General features: G+C 35.4%; 1 protein-coding gene across 6 annotated transcripts in view; it reads right to left on the bottom strand.

Moving 5' to 3' along the window:
• Positions 1-18,724, bottom strand: part of LOC123675744 — a 244,034-nt gene extending 225,310 nt beyond the window's left edge. For 3 of the 6 annotated variants that reach the window (XM_045611512.1, XM_045611356.1, XM_045611593.1), the window contains exon 1: positions 18,254-18,722. In XM_045611512.1, coding sequence (XP_045467468.1) covers positions 18,254-18,326 — 73 coding nt within the window. In that variant the 5' untranslated portion in view covers positions 18,327-18,722. Of the gene's footprint in view, positions 1-18,253 lie in introns of all 6 variants that reach the window. The other 3 variants (XM_045611276.1, XM_045611430.1, XM_045611674.1) reach the window with 2 other exon arrangements.
• Between the last annotated feature and the right edge of the window lie 2,219 nt (positions 18,725-20,943).

Here is a 20,943-nt window from a genome sequence, read left to right as displayed (position 1 = left end):
AAGGGGGAGTTCGGTGTATTCTTCAGTTTAAGGGAGGAGTGTCGGTTGAATGACTTGGTTAATAAATTTTGGGAGATGGAACAAGTTCCAAAGAATATTTTGCCGGACCCAGCAGAAGTAATATGCGAAAATTTGTTTTCTACATCTTTTAGTAGAGATTATGAGGGACGTTTCACGGTAGCGCTTCCTTTTAAGAATTCTCCGAATACTTTGGGTAATTCTAAGACAACGGCATTGATTCGGCTCTATTCATTAGAAAGAAGGTTGGCGAAATTCCCGGAGTTTCGTTTGAGTTATAATGAGATAATGAAAGAAGCAATTCAGTTAGGATATATGCATTTAGTTGAGGATGAATATTTAAATGATTCAGAACCTGCGTATTACATTCCCCATCATGCTATTGTTAAACAAGGTAGTTCGAGTAAACCAATTCGTGTGGTTTTAGATGCTAGTACATCATCCGATAATGATGTTTCGTTGAACGACATTTTACATGGTGGTCCAAAACTACAAACCGATCTATTTTCTTTATTGCTGAATTTTGGGTTGATTCAAATAGCGATTACAGCGGATATTCGACGAATGTATCATCAAATAAAATTAGTTGATTATCAATGGAGGTTTCAAAGATTGCTTTGGCGTTTCAGTCCTGATGATCCGGTTCAGGTATTTGAATTCAATCGTTTAGCATTTGGGGTAAAATCGAGTCCATATTTAGCTCTTCGTACTATAAAGCAATTGATAACAGAAAATGGATGTAGTTATCCTTTAGCAACGAAAATAGTTTCGACAGATGTTTACATAGATGATTTGGTTTGCAGCATGCCTTCGGAAGGGGAAGCATTTAATTTGTATTCACAATCAGTGTCATTATTCGCAGAAGGAAAATTCGAGTTAGTTAAGTGGTCTTCTAACTCTTTCGATCTATTGAAGTTAATTTCTAATGATCAACAACTTGTAAGTTCGGTAACATTTGGAGCGGAGACAAAAACTGGGTGTTATTTGTCTATTCGGAATGTAGCGAATGAATCGTTTTATACAATGTTTTCTAGAGTTTCGCCTTGGATTTCTATTTTGCGGATTACGGTTTGGTTACTTAGATTTTTGAAGAAGCCTCCCAAGAGAAAATTCATTATAGCAGATGATTTGAAAGGGGCGGGGATCGTATTGATAAAAATTGTTCAGAATAAAGCATTCGGATCGGAAATAAGGTTATTGAATTCAGAAAAAGAGATCTATGGAAAATTACGCAAATTGACTCCTTTCATCCAAAATGGAGTACTCAGGGTGGGGGGGCGATTAGAAAATTCTTCGCTCAAGTTTACTAGCCAACACCCTATTCTACTTCCAGGCAAAGATCCTTTTACAGAAAAATTAATTCAATACTATCACAAAATAAATCTCCATACAGGTTCATTTCTGTTAGAAGCGTTGTTGAGACAAAAATATTGGATAGTGGGTGGTCGTAATGTTATACGACAGCAAATACATACCTGTAATCATTGTTTTAGGGTAAGGCCCAGAAATAATTATCCTCTGATGGCGAATTTGCCTGCTTCAAGGGTGAATCCTACTAAAGTGTTTTCTCAAACGGGGGTAGATTACTTTGGACCGTTCGAAATATCACTCGGTAAAAATAGAAAAACGCAAGTATATAAGGCATATGTTTGTTTGTTTATATGTATGAGCGTAAAAGCAGTTCATTTGGAACTCGTCAGTTCCTTATGTACGGATCATATTTTGCAAGCCTTTAAACGGTTTTTATCTCGACGGGGTACTTGTAATGTTCTGTATTCAGATAGGGGCACTAACTTTGTGGGTGCTAAAAAAGTTCTTCGCGAAATTAATTAATTTATTAATTCGGATCAATTCATAACTTCTTTTCAAAATGAATTATCTTTGAATGGTATTGATTGGAAATTCAATACGGCCGGGGCACCCCACATGGGCGGTTTGTGGGAAAGCAACGTTAAATCGGCTAAGAATCTGATCTATGTATAAGGTAATAGGTACTCAGATACTAACTTTTGAAGAGTTCAGTACTCTTCTTACGCAGGTTGAAGCTTTATTGAATTCACGCCCTCTTTGTCGTCTGTCATCAGATTCAAGTGCACCGGAAGCATTAACACCTTCACATTTTTTGACAATGTCACCATTAAAATGTATTCCAACGCATGATTTGTCGGATATCAAGTTGAATAGGCTTGATCGTTTTCAACTGATTGACCGGATGGTTCAGGATTTCTGGAAGCGCTGGAAATTAGAGTATCTAACGACTTTACAAACTCGGGAGAAATGCTCAAATATTGAAGTTGGCACGGTTGTCATATTAAAATGTGAAAATTCGCCACCACTGCATTGGCCATTGGCGTTGTTCACAGAGGTCCATCCCGGAAAAGATGGTATAGTCCGTAATGTAACGCTGAAAACGAGTAAAGGTACCTATACACGACCTGTAGTAAAGGTATGTCCTTTACCGACCCAGTAGTCAGAAGAGTTGACTACTATATATATTTTTTTTTGGTAGGTTAGTTTTTGTTTCTTTTTTTGGTGAATTTTTTTTTTTACAGTGGATGATTTTGACAAGTTCATTCATGATAGGTATTTGATTTCAAAGTGACTGAAATTGAGTTTTCAGGGCGGGGGGTATGTTTTAGCCCTTTTTAAGTAATCATGATGTTTAGTTTTGGCAACGTCGCGCATTCTGGGAAATCGAGACGTATGTTTTGTTATTAAGAAATGAGAGGTATCGGTTGTCGGAAAGAATAGTTAAAGGTAGTTAGTATAAAGTTTTCGGTGTTTATTATAACGGTTTTTGGTTTAATTAACGGACATTTCAAATATATTAGGATTACAGTTCATTAGAAGGTCAGTTTGCATTGTATAAGTCCCATTTTGTTCCATTTCAATCCTTATACCCTGTTCCCTTACATCCTTATACAGTGCGGTGCTGTGTGGAAGCAAGAGAGCAGTTTATATTGATAAGACAATTTATAACATCGTTTTATTGGTTCAAATATAGGGAAAATGCAACAAAATTGAAAAAAAAGTCACAATCTAAACTAGACAACAAAATTTATTTTTTATAGATAAGATAGGAATACAAACAAAGGCGTTCCAACTCATAAACAGTAGGTATTCTCAAATTACAATGAAAAAAAAACCTTACAACTGAAATACAAATTTAGATGTTACAATGATGTCAATCTAATCCTAGTGCAAATTAAAAATATATCACATGAAAACAAGAAAAACTCAAGGAATAACATGATGTGAAAGCTTATATTTCAGTAATCTCTTAATATAAGAGATTACTGAAATATAATTCAGATTACTTTCACATGATGTTGTTAATATAACAACAAGATTGTTGTTAATATAACAACAATCTTCTCTCGAGAACTCTAAAGGACAACAGCCGCAAAATTGAGGGGACCAAAAGGATCCCGTTCAGAATGTTATATAAAAAACTTATGTCATTGATTTTTCTGCGGTTTTCCAAACTAAGCATATTAAACCTGGATTGAGCTTGAGTGAAATCTTGATCTTTAGTGCGAAATTATTACGGTAAGACAGGTATATACAAGGTGAGCAAGCTCTCATTAGTCCTGAGCCATCTAGCATGTCGAAGAGTGAATCCGAGCATTTTATTTGCAGATGAGATAAGGTCATCTATATATTGAATGAAAGTTAAGTTCTCTCTACAGTATGGAGAGAACCTGTCCAAATCCTCCTGATGTAAGGCAAAATCCTCAACACGCCTTATTCTCAGGAATACCTTGAGGTCGTCCGCATAAATCATAAAATGAGCAGTACAGGAGCAGAGTAAATAATTAATAGAAATAATAAAGAGTAAGAAACCCAGTTGGAAACCCTGAGGCTCACCGGATGTGTTCATAAAGCTTCTAGATTTCTGTCCTCCCACACTTTTATTATTTGAACTGGGGTCGTTGTCGCTTGGTAAGCCTTCCGGGAACCCACACATACAAACTGTGATCTCCGCAACACATAAGACCTTACCCACCCCAAAAGATTGTCGCATATTCCCACCTCTGCAAGTCGAAGAAAAAGTACTGAACTATCAACCTTTTCAAATGCTTTTTTACAGTCCGTGTATATAACGTCTGTTTGATCTTGTGATTCGAATTCGTCGTGCAGTACTTCGAGGAAACACACCAAATCGGTTTCTAGATTCCTGCCTTCAACGAACTCTGATTTTCTAATATTAAATATCTTTTATGATACATAAATGACTTGCTAACGAGAGACTCAAACAATTTTGGAATAGCAGAGAGAATAGCAATAGGTGTATACTTCTGAACGAGATCCTTTCGGCCCTCCTTATGAACCGGTTCAATTTTCGCTAGCTTCCAACGATGCGGGAAATCAACAGTCTGAAGCGATCGGTTGGAGAGAATAGTAAGAGTTATCACAGGCGTAGCCAGGGGGGGGTTTTGGGGGTTCAAACCCACATAAACCACACCCCCCCCCCCCGAAATATTTAAGATGTCAAAATTTATTAAAACGAAGCATCAAGTTAACAGGAAGGAGTATATATTCGTAAGTAAATAGTAATGAGATTTTCTGTTTTCTATCAATTCTAAACATGGATCATGGTCTCCACAATTTAACGAATTTTATTCGATCTAATTCAACATACTACTTTTATAAATTAACACTCTTAGAACAACTAGAGATTTTAAAAAACAAGAATGACGAACACCTCCTCAACGATATTAAAAATTTTCCCACTGTTAATTTATTTAAGATGATCCAACCTCTAACTATATAGACTTTTCCGCCTGCCTCTGTATTCGCTTTCATAAATCTGAAGGTCACCTAATACACGGAATTATGAAAACATAAAACATATTCCAATCTAAAACTGTCAATATTGGTTTTCATAGAATGAAGTACAATTTAATATTTATCTTTTAACACCTAGATATATGTTTATACATGGACACAAATTATCAGAAAAATTATTATACATTTAATGTCTTTTATGAAAAGTACTTATTTCATTGACGGTGAGTTTATAATACATCCTTTTATTTATATCAGACATTATCACTGTAAAAACTTTGTAAAAATTGTGTGTTAAGTTATCATGTTGTGATTTTATTTTTACATCTTATTTTCAGCTGACCTGATGATGGCCTAGTGCCGAAATCGATTGTCTTAGAATACAATTATATAAATAAGTGTGTCTTCCATTTTCTTTCCTAATTCATCAGCAGACACACTCATGGAGTTTTTCGTTAAGAAAATACTACTTCAGATCGTTCACTTATTTTTTTTCAAAATCTCGAAAATATTTTTTTAATAGAATTTGTAAAAAGTGAATGAAGTTTAATTCAATTGTAATCTGAATAAATAATCAAATTATATTAACTCTACGTAATCCAGTCAATTTGTGCTCACATGTGCCCTTCAAGGGAAAGTTATGGGTTAGTTTTGATTTCTTCGAACGTATGTATTTTTTTTGTCCGAATCTGAGTTTTACCACCAAAATTTAGTGATGGAACATTAAAAAAATATATAAACAAAATTTAATCTTCTGGCGTTTTCTTCCATCTAGTTTTTCGTCCGATAAACCTGGCTCAAACGATAGTTCAAAATTGGCGTATTTTTTCTATATCTGCTAAAACCCAGTTGATGGGGTAGTTTTAAATTCTTTGATTCATTTTTCTGGGGTAGAGGATTCGAATCTGAAGTTTGCCACCAAAATTTTATGATAAAACATTGAAAAAAATGCAAAAATGTGAAAATTGGAATTTTAGTACTCTGTTGTATAAATACTAGGACCGTATTTATTTCCTAAATATTTTCATAGGAATCGATGTAAAGAAATAAACTAAATTTTAAAAAGTGATTTTGAAAGTGCTTTTTTCCTCAAATCATACTTGAGAAATAAAACTAGTGCAAATAGGCTGAATGGGTTGGCTCTCATGAAGTTGATATATTTAAAAAAAATAATAAAGCAAATGTTCTTGTTCTTTTTGTTCTTTATATGGTTAAATATATATTTTTTAATTAATATGATTATGGTTATGTCAAGCACTTTTATTGGCTTTACTTTCTTGAAATAGTGGCATATACAGAGAACGAGTTTTTTGATATTTTTGCTATAACATGTAAAGGGTGTTTTTTTTAGAGCTATAGAACTTTAAATTGCAATAAAACAACGATGGATTATTCGATTGTCATGAATTTTATTTATCCGCGAGATAATCTTGTGGCATTACATTTTAAATATGATTTCTGGCATATGACCGCCACGGCTGGCTGGGATGTAGTCTAATCTGGACGTCCAATTTTCGATGACTTTCCAACATTTGTGGCCGTATACCGGCAATAACACGGCGAATGTTGTTTTCCAAATGGTCAAGGGTTTGTGGCTTATCCGCTTAGACCAATGACTGATTGAAATGCCTGTACCTTCAGTTTGGCTCAACATTTTGAGCAAATTAGATCTCGTCTGAAAGATAATATCTTGTTGATTGAGGACAAAATATACTCATGATAAATTTGTTTTTGCTGCTTTCGATAGGTGGCGCTTAGTCAGAAGTTCATTGTTTTGTTCATTTTACTACGAAATTTCAAATGAAATGATAAGGATTTTCTCAACAGAATAAGAAATTCCATCAAATTTGCATGAAAAAAACATGAAAAAACCTACAGGTCGCAAAGTGATAGTTTCAGGCGTTCTGAAGTTATGACCGAAAAAAGATATTCTTCAACTAATGCACTGCGAAATACCAAATTGTGTATTCTGACAGAAACAGAAATCCAATCGAATTTGTAAGAAAAAACCAAAAGGTCGCAAAGTGATAGCTTCCGGCGTTCTGGAGTTTTGGCCGAAAAAAGATATTCTTCAACTGATACACTGAAAAACTAAATTGTGTCTTCTTTCGGCCATAACACCAGAACGCCTGAAGCTATCGCTTTGCGACCTTTAGGTTTTTTCATACAAATTTGATGTGATTTCTGTTTCTGTCAGAACTTAAAGACACAATTTGGTTTTTCGCAGTGCATCAGTTGAAGAATATCTTCTTTCGGCCATAACGCCAGAAACTATCGCTTCGCGACCTTCAGGTTTTTTCTTGCAAATTTGATGGAACTTCTGTTTCTGTTGAGAAAATCCTATCAATACATTTGAAATTTCGGAGTAAAATGAACAAAACAATGAACTTCTGACTTAGCGCCCCCTATCGAAAGCAGCTAAAACAAATTCATCATGAGTATATGTGTTCCTTAATCAACAAGATGTTATCTCTCAAACGAGATCTAATTTGCTCAAACACGTTGAGACAAACTGAAGTTACAGACATTTGAATCAGTCAGATTTCTCCCTTTCGCCTACCCTTATTTGGTGTCGTAAAATCGAAAAAGATAATTTGAAAAGACACAGAATTTTTCAAGGATGACAGTGATGATATTTTTTTTCAACTTGATATAAAACATTTTCGAGTAAAATGCATTTTTCTATTCCACAATAGCAATTATGGATTCGCGTGGTTACTACCGTTTGAGAAGGTTGTATTTATTGTGCTCTGTTTTATTTTAAATTAAATTTTCATAATGGCAATGACGAGAAGTTCTTCGAAGTCGGAGGTCAGTGAAAATACTTTTACTGTAACCATAACAATTGATGAATTTAAAGACGTACTCAATAAAATTGTAAAAGAACATACTGATGCAATATATTGTAACGAATTCGCAAGCCCTACGCCACTGCCTCTTTCTAGAAGGTACCGGAAGCACCGAGAGCTGGATAGAAAGATCAAGACGCTTCTAGAGAGAGATGCGAGCGGTATATAACCAATCGAAGCCGCAGAGCAGGGCAGTGCGATAGAAACGGCGGTCAGTGCCGTACACTCAATTAGATATAAGTTGTAGAAATAAATTAATGTAGTAGTGAAAATAAATTAGTGTAATAGTTCAAATAAATCATCTGTAAATAGTTATTTATAGTTGTGTACCTGAAATAAATTAGTGTTAGCCAGAAGTACAGATTTAATTAACCGAAAAACGTTACAATTGGTGTCAGGTGTGGGGTTCGCGTGTGTTTTCGAACCGAGAGTTAATTAAATCGTGAATATTTCTGTGGATATTTTTGTGGACATTATCGTGGACATTTTTTTTTAGTGGACATTCTCGTGGGCATTTTTGTGGAAATTCTCGTGGAAATTTCTGAGGACAGTAGTGCGAATATTTTTATGACCATATTTTTGAATGCCATTTACGAGAATCGCAGTCAAGGAAAATGGATCAGACAACCTTGGATTTCTGTAAGCAAGCTTTTGAACAACTGACCAAGCAAGTGCTGGACTTTAAAACAGAAATAAAGGAAAGCATCAAATCGTTGAAAAATGAAATGGAGGATAATTTTAACACGAAAAGGTTAGAGAATACTAGGAATGAGGTTGAATCGAAGAAACTGGAGGATCATGAAAGGAACCAGAATAATCAGGAAGTGTCAAAAATGATGGATGCTACACCAGATAGAAGAAAAGAACGTTTGCAAATGACGGAAGCCGGAAGACTGAAACTGAAAGAATACAGGGCCTTTCAGGAATTCCTGAAGAATGTTTGCAGCGTGGAGATCTGGTTGAAACAAAAGCTTCAGATAGCGGCAGATGAGAGCTATAGGGAACCTCATAACCTGGAAAGAGAAATCCAGAAGCATTCTACATTTGAGGCAGAGGTTACGGACAGCGATGAAAGAGTGCAAAGCGTAATAAACGAGGGACAAGTGTTACTTCATTCGAATCACTATGCCAAAGATGAAATAGTCATAAGGCTGGAAGAAATCAAAGAGGATTGGAAGAGACTGATGGAACTCAAGCAGATCAAACGGGAAAAGCTGAACGAGGCATATCAAGCACTGCTCTTCAGGAGGTCCGTCGAAGAGTTTGAGGTTTGGCTAGGTGAAATTGAGATTCAAGTTAGTAACGATTTCGGAAACGATTTGGCTTCAGACAACAACATCCTAAGATGTCAACCCGCTTTGGAAAATGACTACCGACAGCACCTAGAGAACTACGAGAGCATCAACGAGATAGATGAGAAGGTACAGTGGTTGAGCGACAGGAAATCGCTGGCAGCGTCTTTGGACCTGGGTATCAGTCTTACCGTGGTCCAGAGCTTACAGAAAAAGTATCGGACGCTGGAGGTCGAGCTGAACTCGAGGGAACACATCGTGAAAAGTTTGATGGATAGGGCGGTCAACATGATGAGATCCGGTCATGAGTTCTCCAATGATATTAGTGAGAAGGTGAAGGAATTGGAGAATCGATTTGTGATAGTGAGGGATATGGCCAGTCGGAAGATGTTGAGGTTGCAAGATGCCCTGGAATCGGAAAAGTTTTACGAGGAGAGTTCAGAAGCTGAGGCCTGGATTGATGACAAGGTGTTGGCTCTGGCAACAAGTGAGGTTGGTAGAGATGAGATTTCCATTCAGATGTTGCATGGAGAGCTGAGTATAATAACTGCTGAAGTTGAAGCTTACCAGGAAACGATCGATAAATTATCCCAGAGATGTTGCCATATTGTGGGAAGAGAGCACTACGATGCATATAACATCAAGAAGAGAGAGGAAGAAATAGTGCACCAGTTCAAGAAGTTACGTCAGCTAGTAGTTCAGAGGGAAGTTTCCCTCTCTGAAGCCTTCCAATATTTCGGGTTCCTCCAAGAGTGCACCAAGCTCCAAGAATGGATCAAGGACCAGATGACCAATTCCAAAATTGAAAAGCATGGAGTTGATGTCGAGCATGTGGAACTTCTAATTCATGCCTTCGACACTTTTTACGCTAGTTTAATGATTAGCGAGGCAAGGCTCCAATCATGTTCAATCAGTGGAAATGCTCTGATAGAAGTTGAATGCAGATATAGAGCGCCAAGATCAGGGAGAAAATGATTGAGGTCCAGACTCAATGGAAGGATCTCTTGGAGCTGGTAAACGGTCTGAATGAACTCTTGGTCGGAGCAAAATAGGTGCATATGTTCGATAGAAGAGCTGAAGAAATAATCTCTTGGATAAGCGAGAAAGAGGTTGACTTATGCTACGACACCAATAGTCAAGACTCGGAAAGTAACCAAGATTTGCTCAGAAAACCTCAGACTTTCGAAGGCGAGTTGGAAGTGATCGAGGACAAGGCGAACTTTAGAGAGCAAGAGGCCAAGAAACTTGTCGAGGAATTCCCAGAAACCAATGAGCACATTGACAGCAAGAGGGAAGATACGCTGGAAGCTTACAAATATCTTGCTGTGTGCGCAGAGAGGAAGAAATATAACTTGCAGCAATTGGAACCATCTCAGGTTTATATTGACCAAGACATTGCCGAGAAGATCAAAATCCTGAAGCTTGGATTAGGGACTTGGAAGAAGCGAAAGGATATCTGCGATCAGAACCTGGACGTTCAGTTATTCAAGAAGAAGGTGTCCGTATTCGTGAATTGGCTGATAACGAGGGACGACGCTCTCAAGGAAGAGAAACTGGAAGATCTGATCGGGAGGTATTGCGACTTTGAGGAGAGGATCAAAGTTCGAGAGAAGACTGTTAGGTAATATTTCTGTGAACAAGGAAATTGCAGAAACGGAGAATCCTGTAGTTTTAGCCAGCGTGCCGGATATGTTCAGGGACTGAACATCCTAGGAAGGGGGCAGTGTAACGAATTCGCAAGCCCTACGCCACTGCCTCTTTCTAGAAGGTACCGGAAGCACCGAGAGCTGGATAGAAAGATCAAGACGCTTCTAGAGAGAGATGCGAGCGGTATATAACCAATCGAAGCCGCAGAGCAGGGCAGTGCGATAGAAACGGCGGTCAGTGCCGTACACTCAATTAGATATAAGTTCTAGAAATAAATTAATGTAGTAGTGAAAATAAATTAGTGTAATAGTTCAAATAAATCATCTGTAAATAGTTATTTATAGTTGTGTACCTGAAATAAATTAGTGTTAGCCAGAAGTACAGATTTAATTAACCGAAAAACGTTACAATATGAAGAAATTAAAACCCTAAAAAATGAAATAACTATATTAAAAGAGAATTTAGACATGGTTATTTTGTTAGCACGTAATGCTACTACTGCTAATAATTATGATATAAAATTAATCGACAATTTGAATTAATCAAATTCGTGTGGTAATACAATTATTGAAAAAGAAATTCATATCAACGATAAGAGTACCGAGGGGAACACTCATATAAACAAACCTGTAGATCGATGTTCAGAATATGCTCACAGTAGAAATATCGCTCCTAAAAAGAAAGTAATAGTTGGTACAGGGGACATTGGAAAATATGTACCACCAGACAGCATAAATGACGGGGAAAATTTTGCATCACAACGTCGACTGTGGATTTACCTAGGTCGTTGTAAACCAACGTCAACTTCAGACGATATTGAAAAATATTTGGAGAAGAGGATACCGGGACAGGAATTTACTGTTACAAAACTGGATTGTTTGGGACGCAACCTATCTTACAAAATAGAAGCAGATTTGGAACTTCAAGAACAACTTTATAATCCAAGTTTTGTGTGACTGTGAAGAGATTTCAATTTCGAAACAGACTCTATCAAGCAAGGGAATTTTGACCCCGAACAAAATATTTCAAAGGACATGATAAGGTTGCTGTATGTAAATAGTCAATGTATAACAAATAAAATAGAACAGTTTGAGATAGTGATTGAGGAATATAACCCTCATATTATTTGTCTGACGGAAACTAATGTTAATTTGGTATGTTTTAAAAATTTTGTACTTGCAAGCTATTATGTTAGACACAACCATATACATGGTGGGGTAATGATATTGATTCGAAATAATATACAATTTAAGAAAGTTAGTTATCTGGACAAATTTTCAATAGAAATGCAATCAGAAAACTGTGCTGTACAAATTTGTGATCGTAATTAAATATTGTATCATTGTAGTTTATAGACCATCAGGTGCGGACAAAGAAATATTTTTTGAACAAATCTCTGAAATGCATGATTAATGCGTAAAAAAAAATTCGATAAAGTTGTAGTTTGCGGAGATCTAAACATTAACTTCTTGATAGAATCTTTCAGCAAGGATGATCTCCTAAACATTATGCAGTACTACCAATTGAACACACAAAACACTAAACCTACTAGGGTATTTAAAAACATAAATGTCTGAACATCAATATCTTGAAATACGATCCGATCACAATTGAATACAGAAGCCTTTTAAACGAATTCGGCTATATCTCAACTATCAATAATCCAACAAGACAAAGGGCGTGCTTAGATCATATATTCATAAAGGCCAAGGATAATATTACTGAGAGCATACTACCAATCGTATTGCAGACAAATACACTGCTCAACAATTGATAGGGATCACTTACTTGTTCTAAATTTATTTCTGAAATATTAGCTCCAAGATTATAAATTTAGTCAGATATCAGAGTATTTTCAGTTGATAATATGGTTCACTTGAGAAAATAATGAAAAAATGGAAAGTTGGAGAGAAAAAAAGACTTTATTAGGAACACTCAAAATTCTGTGTTTGAATAACATAAAAATTTCATGATGAAACCACAAGAAGGCTGAAGTTTCGGTTAAGCTTGAACCTAGTTGGTCTCCCACGAGCTCGTCTCAAGCATTCTACCCTACGAGGCATACTTTCGATCAAACGATTTATAAAATTTTGGGGCAAATTCGTCCAAATATCCCGTAAAGCGTTAGAAAGGTCCCCCAGGTTATTGATCGGTTGTTCTAAGGTTGACAATTGTCTAGTCATCTCAGACCAGACATGTTCGATGCAATTCATGTCTGGAGAGCGAGCTGGCCAGTCCATCTTATCAATAGCATGAGTTTCTAGCGCTTCATTAACCAGACGACTACGGTGTGGACGGGCATTATCGTCAATTAAAATGAAATTCTCGCCCACGGCAGCCGCAAACGGAACAATTATGATTTCAATAATCATATCGTGATATGTCTTGCTGGTCATGGTGGTGTTCTGCACCAACTCTGTGCGTTGGTTCAAACAAATGCCTCCCCATACACATATAGAACCTCCGCCAAAAGCTGTTGTGGGTACCATAAACTGTTCTGCATACCTTCGGCCTCTTTCCCTCTAAGAAAGAATACGTCCATCGGAGTTAACCAAACGAAATCTAGACTCATCCGTAAATAAACATCGGCTCCAATCTTCAAGTGTCCAATTGCGGTGCTCCTCAGCCCATTGCCGTCGATGAACCCGGTGTTCCCTATTCAAACGGGGATGTTGTACCCTCCTACGTGCTCTCAAACCACGAACATGTAGTCGTCGTCTTACAGTCTGGTTCGAAATTAGAACTCCTGTTGCAACTCTCAGTGATCTATTGAGCCACGACGCCGGGTAAGTGTGATTTCTCCTAGCATTGAGGATCAAAAGACGATCTTGGGCAGCTGTTGTACTGCGCTGCCGACCTCCCCCATTTAATAAGCTACTGAGTCGTTTTGGATGAACCTATTCCAAGCCCGACTCACGACACTTTGCGAAACATTCAACCGCCGGGACACTTCTCGCTGGGACAAACCTTCCTGTATCCACCGTATGATTTGATCCAGTTGCACAGGAGCCAAACGTCTTCTCGGCATGACTGATAAGCTGATATTGTTCTCATTTTTTCAATTATTGTCACCTTATGTGTTTGAACGAGAGAAAAAAACAGATTTAATAACAAATACCACATTGCTTTTCACACCACCTGTAACAGCCTACAGATAATAATCGATTTTGTGAACAAGAGCCGATGAAGTGAGGAAGACTTTGATATAATCAACTCAAAACGTCTTACTTTTTCCTTAGAGAACATATAATGTACAGATATTCGCGAGATAACTTGAAAAAAATACAAATGAAGAGAAGTTCATAAGTTATCCCTAGCAATTGTTGATCAGTGTATAACAGAACACTCAACAACTATCTTACAAGTTATATTTAACACGAAAAAACCAACTGAAGGGGACAACATACACTATGTCGAAACAGTGAACATAAGAACACTAAATAACAAATTAGCGAACACCCCTTGGACCACAGTATACAACCAAGAAAATCCAGATGCTGCTACTAATATATTTATAGAAACATTATCCAAAGCAATCAAAGAATCCACGGAAAAACGTCAAATAAAGAGAAAACATGTGAAAATCGCTCCGTGGATGACTAATGCTTTACTTAAAGCTAGGTTGACATGGCAAGTGGATCACAGCTGTGGTTCAAGAATACATGGAAAACGACCCGTGTCAACGGAAGAATCGTGCGAATATTCACGAAATGAACGATTTATCCTAGTTGACACGGGTAGTGAAGCACAGGCGAGGTTAGTTATGTGTAGAGATCGACTCGTGTCAACGGAGGAGTTGTGAAACTATTCTCGAAACGGACGGTTTTGCAGCAGGCACGAACGTAAAATGGGATATCAAACATGTTAGATATTTAACGTGTTGCGTGGTCTTGGAGCGACCATAGTGGAAGTAGACAAGGGTTATTTTCGATTTTTTTTGTAATGAATTGAGCTGTACTAGGTTTGTGATACTTTGTTAAATTGATTTTTTTTTGTTAAATACGACTTTGAAAATATTTCCCAAAACATGTTATTGGGATTCAACGGATGAAATAAATTTTTACTACATGTAATGAATATTACAAAATTCAATTAAAAGCTAGGCCAGCACTCATTTCATAAATTTTTTTGGTTTCACAGGAACACTCAAAAATTAGAAAAATCTCATCCCAGCACATCTGTATTTCGATTTTTCTTATGAAAATATGTGTAAAAATTGTGCCCCTGACATTTCCGTAAAAAAAAATTGAAGAAAGTCAGTCCTGCACTTTGGTTTTTCTTCGGCGAAAATTGATTCAGATACTTTTGCTACATTTGTGCAGTTGTCTTGTTCTGATCAGATTTTCAAAAATAACTCTACTTTTTCTTCAAAGGATGGAAATCAGTTATCAGTAAATTGTTTGAAAATCTGGCAGACATCAGTCAGCAGAAATATGTATATAGTAGCCCAACTATACAGAGTGAGTCTTTGCAGGTACATATATTTGAACCGAAGATTCCCGAGGTCAAAAGAAACACTTTTTTTCTTTACTATTTCTTCCGATTCGTTTTTTTTCTCACTTAGTAGGTATACCGGACTTTGATGGAATTTCATGTTCGGAAAAGATTCATCATGTCAGTAAAAACCATATTCATTTCCACCAATTCCATTCCATTTTCGAGATATAACTGAGAATAACATTTTTTTAATGGATTTTCAAAAGCTCATATTTTTTCAACCGAGCCGATTCGGAAAAATGGTTGAGGAAAAAAGTATTTCCTTTGACGTCAAGAATTTTATTCCAAGCCCATGTATCAACATTACAGGAATTGTTGATTCAATCCCTAGTGAAATGCGAACTGCAAAAGTTGAATTTAATTCTACTGATAAGTTTATCGAACAATGAAACTCCACCCATAAGTCAATGTTTATTGATCACCCTGTATGACGGTGCCAATAATGGTTTATGAATTTTCTCTATGAATTAATTATTTGTGGTTACGAATTCGAGAAAAGTGCACGTACAGGGTGATCCAATTTTTCTGAAAAAAGAAAAAGTCCGGATCTGATTTGTTCGCGATTTCAGAAATATTGAAGGAAGGCGATAGTAAAGTGACTACTCTTCAAAATTTGAAATTATTCGGTCGATTAGTTAAAGAGTTATTGAACTGTGAAATTTCACTTATGAGATTAACATCACCCTGTATATAGCAAATGGCGATCTTGATATGAGTCCCCCATGATGACCTCCATTTATGTATCCATTTGCCGCATTCTTCCCGGGATACCCTGCATATAGCCTAACTATATAAAAATATTCTCAGACAAAAACTTTTGTGAAAATATTAACGGCAAGAGAAAATGAAAAAGCGAGATTCCTTTGGATGAAAATAGAGCCACAAACGTTTTGCGATTGATCAACAGAAATCACATGTTTAGATATATATATATATATATATATGTTCGGATAGGTTTCCGCGGTAGGAAATATTTGAACTTTGTGTGTTCCGGATTGGACCGCGTCTAATATTATGTGGTGTTCGACGTTTCGGCTCCAATTTTGTATCATATAAATATCATCACAGGGTGTTTCAAATAATGTGTCAAAAATTGTGATCAAAATTTGATCATAACTTTCGATTTTCAAATTAGAACCCTGTTTGTTGTGATTTTGTTGGATTCTACGTTAAAAAATAAGGGTAGTGTCCAAACATTATTATGCTCCTAAATTCACTAATTCAAGAGTTATTCGAGATTTTATGAATTTATGTTATACGTAGGGTCAATTTCATTCGATCTGTTTCCAGACAGACTAGCAATAATACTCTATGACCATAGAAATTTAAATATCTAATTACTTCACATGTGACAGGTGTTTTCATTATCAAAGCTATACTAATTTGATTTCACGAATTGAATTTCCGATACTCAAATGACAAAATTCTGGATCTACTTTTCTCTGATTATGTGGCAAATCAGTTCATTCCGGCTTATTTTGTGGAACAAAATAGACTGGAATGGATTTATCTATTATTTTATTAACTTGTAGAGAAGGCTCATTTCACCTCTCGTTCATTTATTTTTTTTTTGCACTTGTATTATAAATATCTAATTCCAAGTTCTCGATGAATGCAATAAAATTATTGGTAGAACTCATCGAATTTTAAATCAGAAATTTCCTAATCTTCTTGAAAGGATGTTTAATACTTTATGAATATCCATTATACTGGAGTACCTACCTACCTAGAAGAAAAAAACCTGTAGGTACCTACCAAATGAGATAAAATCATGCAGGACTCCTGTGTGCCAATTCTATTCATATAAAAAGCGGTAGAATACATTTTATGAATTAAGGAAAAAATCAGTGTGGTGATGAAAAGAGTAACAGAAAGTTTGAAACATACTTCCAAAATATCTCCTCGTTAATTGGTGGTAAATGTGGATAATTCTGATTGAATGCTCGACAAGTTCTCGAAACAATTCTGTTGCATTCACCGTGGATATAGAATAGATCCAGAATTTCATACTTTGAATAACGGGGATTCATATCGTGAAATTATAATCTACTAGCTTCAATAATGAGTACAACTGTCACTATGAAATAAATGCATATTTTAATTTCTATGATCATAGAATACTGATTTGAAACGCACTCTAGAAACAGATCGAATGAAATTGACCCTACGTATAACATAAATTCATAAAATCTCGAATAACTTTTGAATTATGGAATTTAGGAGCATAATCATGTTTGGACACTACCCTAATTTTTTACCGTAGAATCCAACGCATTCACAAAAAAATAGGGTTCCAACTCGAAAATCGAAAGTGATGATCAAATTTTGTTCACAATTTTTGGCACAATATTTGAAACACCCTGTGATGATATTCTACAAATTCAAGATACGCACGATATTCCAACATCATTCTAGTTTGAGAAAGTGAATTGAGTATACACATAGTATATACACACTAAAAATAATTCACGTAATTATGACTAAGGAAATTCTCTCTTTTTTACGGTTTTTTCTGAATATTTTGAAAACTATGAAGAATAACGCAATAATTTTAGAAAAAAGTAATTACGACTGGAAATTATGATAATATCTAAGACATGAAATGAAAAAAAGTTTTTTTTGAATTTTTTTTTTCAATTCTTGTATAACCGGAAGTGCCGGAACTTCGAAAATATTTTAGCTGAATAGGGCATCATGAACAATGTCATATTCCGAATTTTCAGGTTTCAAATCGGCCCCGTTCTCCAGAAACGTCTAATAGGCCGTCGAACTATATATATATATATATATATATATATATATATATCAATCAATCAATTTCAGTCCGAGAAAATATTGAATTTCAAACTTTTCATCAAGTTACTTCAGGTGAATATTCATTTTTTGACGGATCAAACTTTTAAGAACCTGTTATCAATATTCGAAATCTGAATTTTTTTGGGTTCTCTCAAAAAAACCCAGTTTATATTGAATCTACAACAGCCTTTACTATATAAATTGAAATACATGACCACATCAACAGAAAGAAAGTGCATTCACGCTTCTGAGTTCATACAATCGATAATTTTTCGAACTGAATTCTCTTTACAAACAATCAATTCAAAAGTCATTATTCAAATAGTTATCACTTGATTTTTTTTATGAACATGTTTTATTGCTTACCTTGAATTGAAGCAATCGTTAGGGTCATTACTACTAAAGACTTTATGATACAAATTCCAGGCGTTTTCATCATGTTTCCAAATTTTTCAACTCCACATTTCACAATATCAGTTTACAATAGTCTTTTTTACTTATTGAAATGTTGAGGAAAAAGCAAAGCACTTCCGAATTCCTAGATGAAACTTTCTAGCACCAAACTTCACCACTCTCTTTATTCCACTCACACCTTTAGCTGACACCGAACATTCATTCGCTCAGTGAATTCAGGTTAAATATAAAAATTGAACTTTTTTCGTCATAAATTTCTTTTGATTTAATTTGAATCACTGTGCATAAAATATCTAATTGAAACACTACTTCTCTTCAATATTTTTCATATTAGGCAGTTGAATGTACAATATATAGGAATGATTTATAATCGAAACATTATTCACACAAGAGTGAAGCAGTAAGTAACGGTACCCATCGCATCGGGCCCATGATAGAGGAGGGATATGAGACTGGTATTCTATTTTTTGGTATTTCAAAGAGGTAGGACGGAAAGATCTGGTCCGCATCAAACTTGTTGAGCGTTAAGTTAAAATGATATTAAAAACTTAGGAAAGTAGTGACGTTAAATCAGAAACCTCTAAGCACTCGTCGTCCATTAAGGTACCAATTGAACCCATGGATATACATATATACACTCCTGTGGTATCCTAGGGCGCTATTTTATATTGATTCATCATCAAAATTTGAAAACAAAATATGTTATCTAGTGATAACATATTCTGTTTCGCCTATAATTATGAAAAATTAGTAGGTACCAAAATCATTCGAAATTTTTAAGTTTAACATCAACAATAAAACACCCTCTGATTTAGATTATCAATTATATTTTTATTTCAATATAATGCTTGGACCCAAAGCTATATCAGGGCGAGGCAAAGGTGGCACTTGCCATGGGCGCAAGGCCCACAGGGGCGCCCAAAAATATCAAAAGAAAAAAATATTGGAGCTCCAGGCGAAATAATAATAACTCGGTTTTCATGTATAAATACGCCTCGCAACGAGCGATGCCGAGGAATCTGAAAACTTTTAAAATATTGCGAACCTTCCATAGAATTTCAACCTGAAAATAAATAACATTGATTGATTGATTGATTGAGCCTAAAATAATCTCAAGATATAAATATGGCTATGTTCAAGCGTGCCGTTATCTAGTCATAAAAATATCTGTTGAGCGTCGACATATTCAAAGGTGCCGCATTCAGATCATAAATATTACGGTCGAGCGTCGACATATGTTATTTTCTCTATTTTCACTAGTTTTTTGCGCTTTATCAAACTTGTCGGTATTTCTTCTACAAACGGTACCATCTATTTTTGAGTGAAGTGCGGCTTCTTTTTCTTTGATACAATTTTATAACGATCGGTTTTTTAGATCTTCAGGAGTTATCTAAAGAGATAACTAAATAAGATACATATACACCATTTTCATGGTAATTGGGTTTTTTGATAATATATATATATATATATATATTTTTTTTTTTACCTTCACACGCAATGTGGATCAGTCAGATGACCCGGGCATCGCTGCCAAGAGCCATCCCATCTGTTAATGAGGGAAAAGTACTTGCCGTATTATGTTGACCGTTCCCAAAATTACGGCCTTCTGCATCCATGCAATGGTGTTATGGGGGAGATCCATCTCAAGTAGATGTTTTACTGTTTTTCGGTGCACCAACCCGTTACAGCTAATAATCAGTGGCTTTACTTTTAGGTTATTCAGTTGGTAGGTGCTCTTCATCTGTCTTGATAAGGCTTCGTATTTCGTTATTTTTATATATATATATATAAAAAAATAACGAAATACGAAGCCTTATCATATATAACATATATATATATATATATATATATATATATATATATATATATATATATATATATATATATATATATATATATATATATATATATATATATATATATATATATATATATATATATATATATATATATAGATAACAATGTTAGGATGTTTCGATCTAGGAAATTCAGTGATACACTTTTATATCATCCAAGCTTTCGGTAAGACTTCTTACCTTTCTCAAGGATCTGCAATATATATTAAATATAAACATTACAAATAGCAAGTTCACAAAACTAACGTACATATATTGTGGTTTTATTCCTTCCTTTATGCGATCAATTATCCTTTATTGCGATCAATAATTTTCTTATATATATATATAATCTATCTAAGCCCAGTCTCAGCGTGTTCTCTATATATATCTATATATACATATATATTTTTTTAATTCACACTTATTAGTGGGTTTCGTAGAGTTATCCGGACGCCAAGGCATCAAGGATAACCGTCTTTTTGATCAATGGGGGTTATATATATATATATATATATATATATATATATATATATATATATATAGATATATATAGAGAACACGCTGAGACTGGGCTTAGATAGAGAGCTTGTAAGCACAGCGCAGAAAGATGTAATCCTCGCAAACACGAGGCTTGTGAGAAAGTTCTTAACGACCCTCTGAAGCGCTTTGGCAAAAAAAAATGCCCGGCACTAGGAGTTACCTGCCCTATATGGTGATTTGAATATATATATAAAGATATGTACCTATATGAATTTCAATGTTTTCAATAAAAATTAGTACATATGCAGGGTGTTTCTGATTAGT

The sequence above is a fragment of the Harmonia axyridis genome, chromosome 1, assembly GCF_914767665.1.
Source record: "Harmonia axyridis chromosome 1, icHarAxyr1.1, whole genome shotgun sequence".
NCBI lineage: Eukaryota > Metazoa > Arthropoda > Insecta > Coleoptera > Coccinellidae > Harmonia > Harmonia axyridis.
This window is presented reverse-complemented; position numbering and strand designations above follow the sequence as displayed.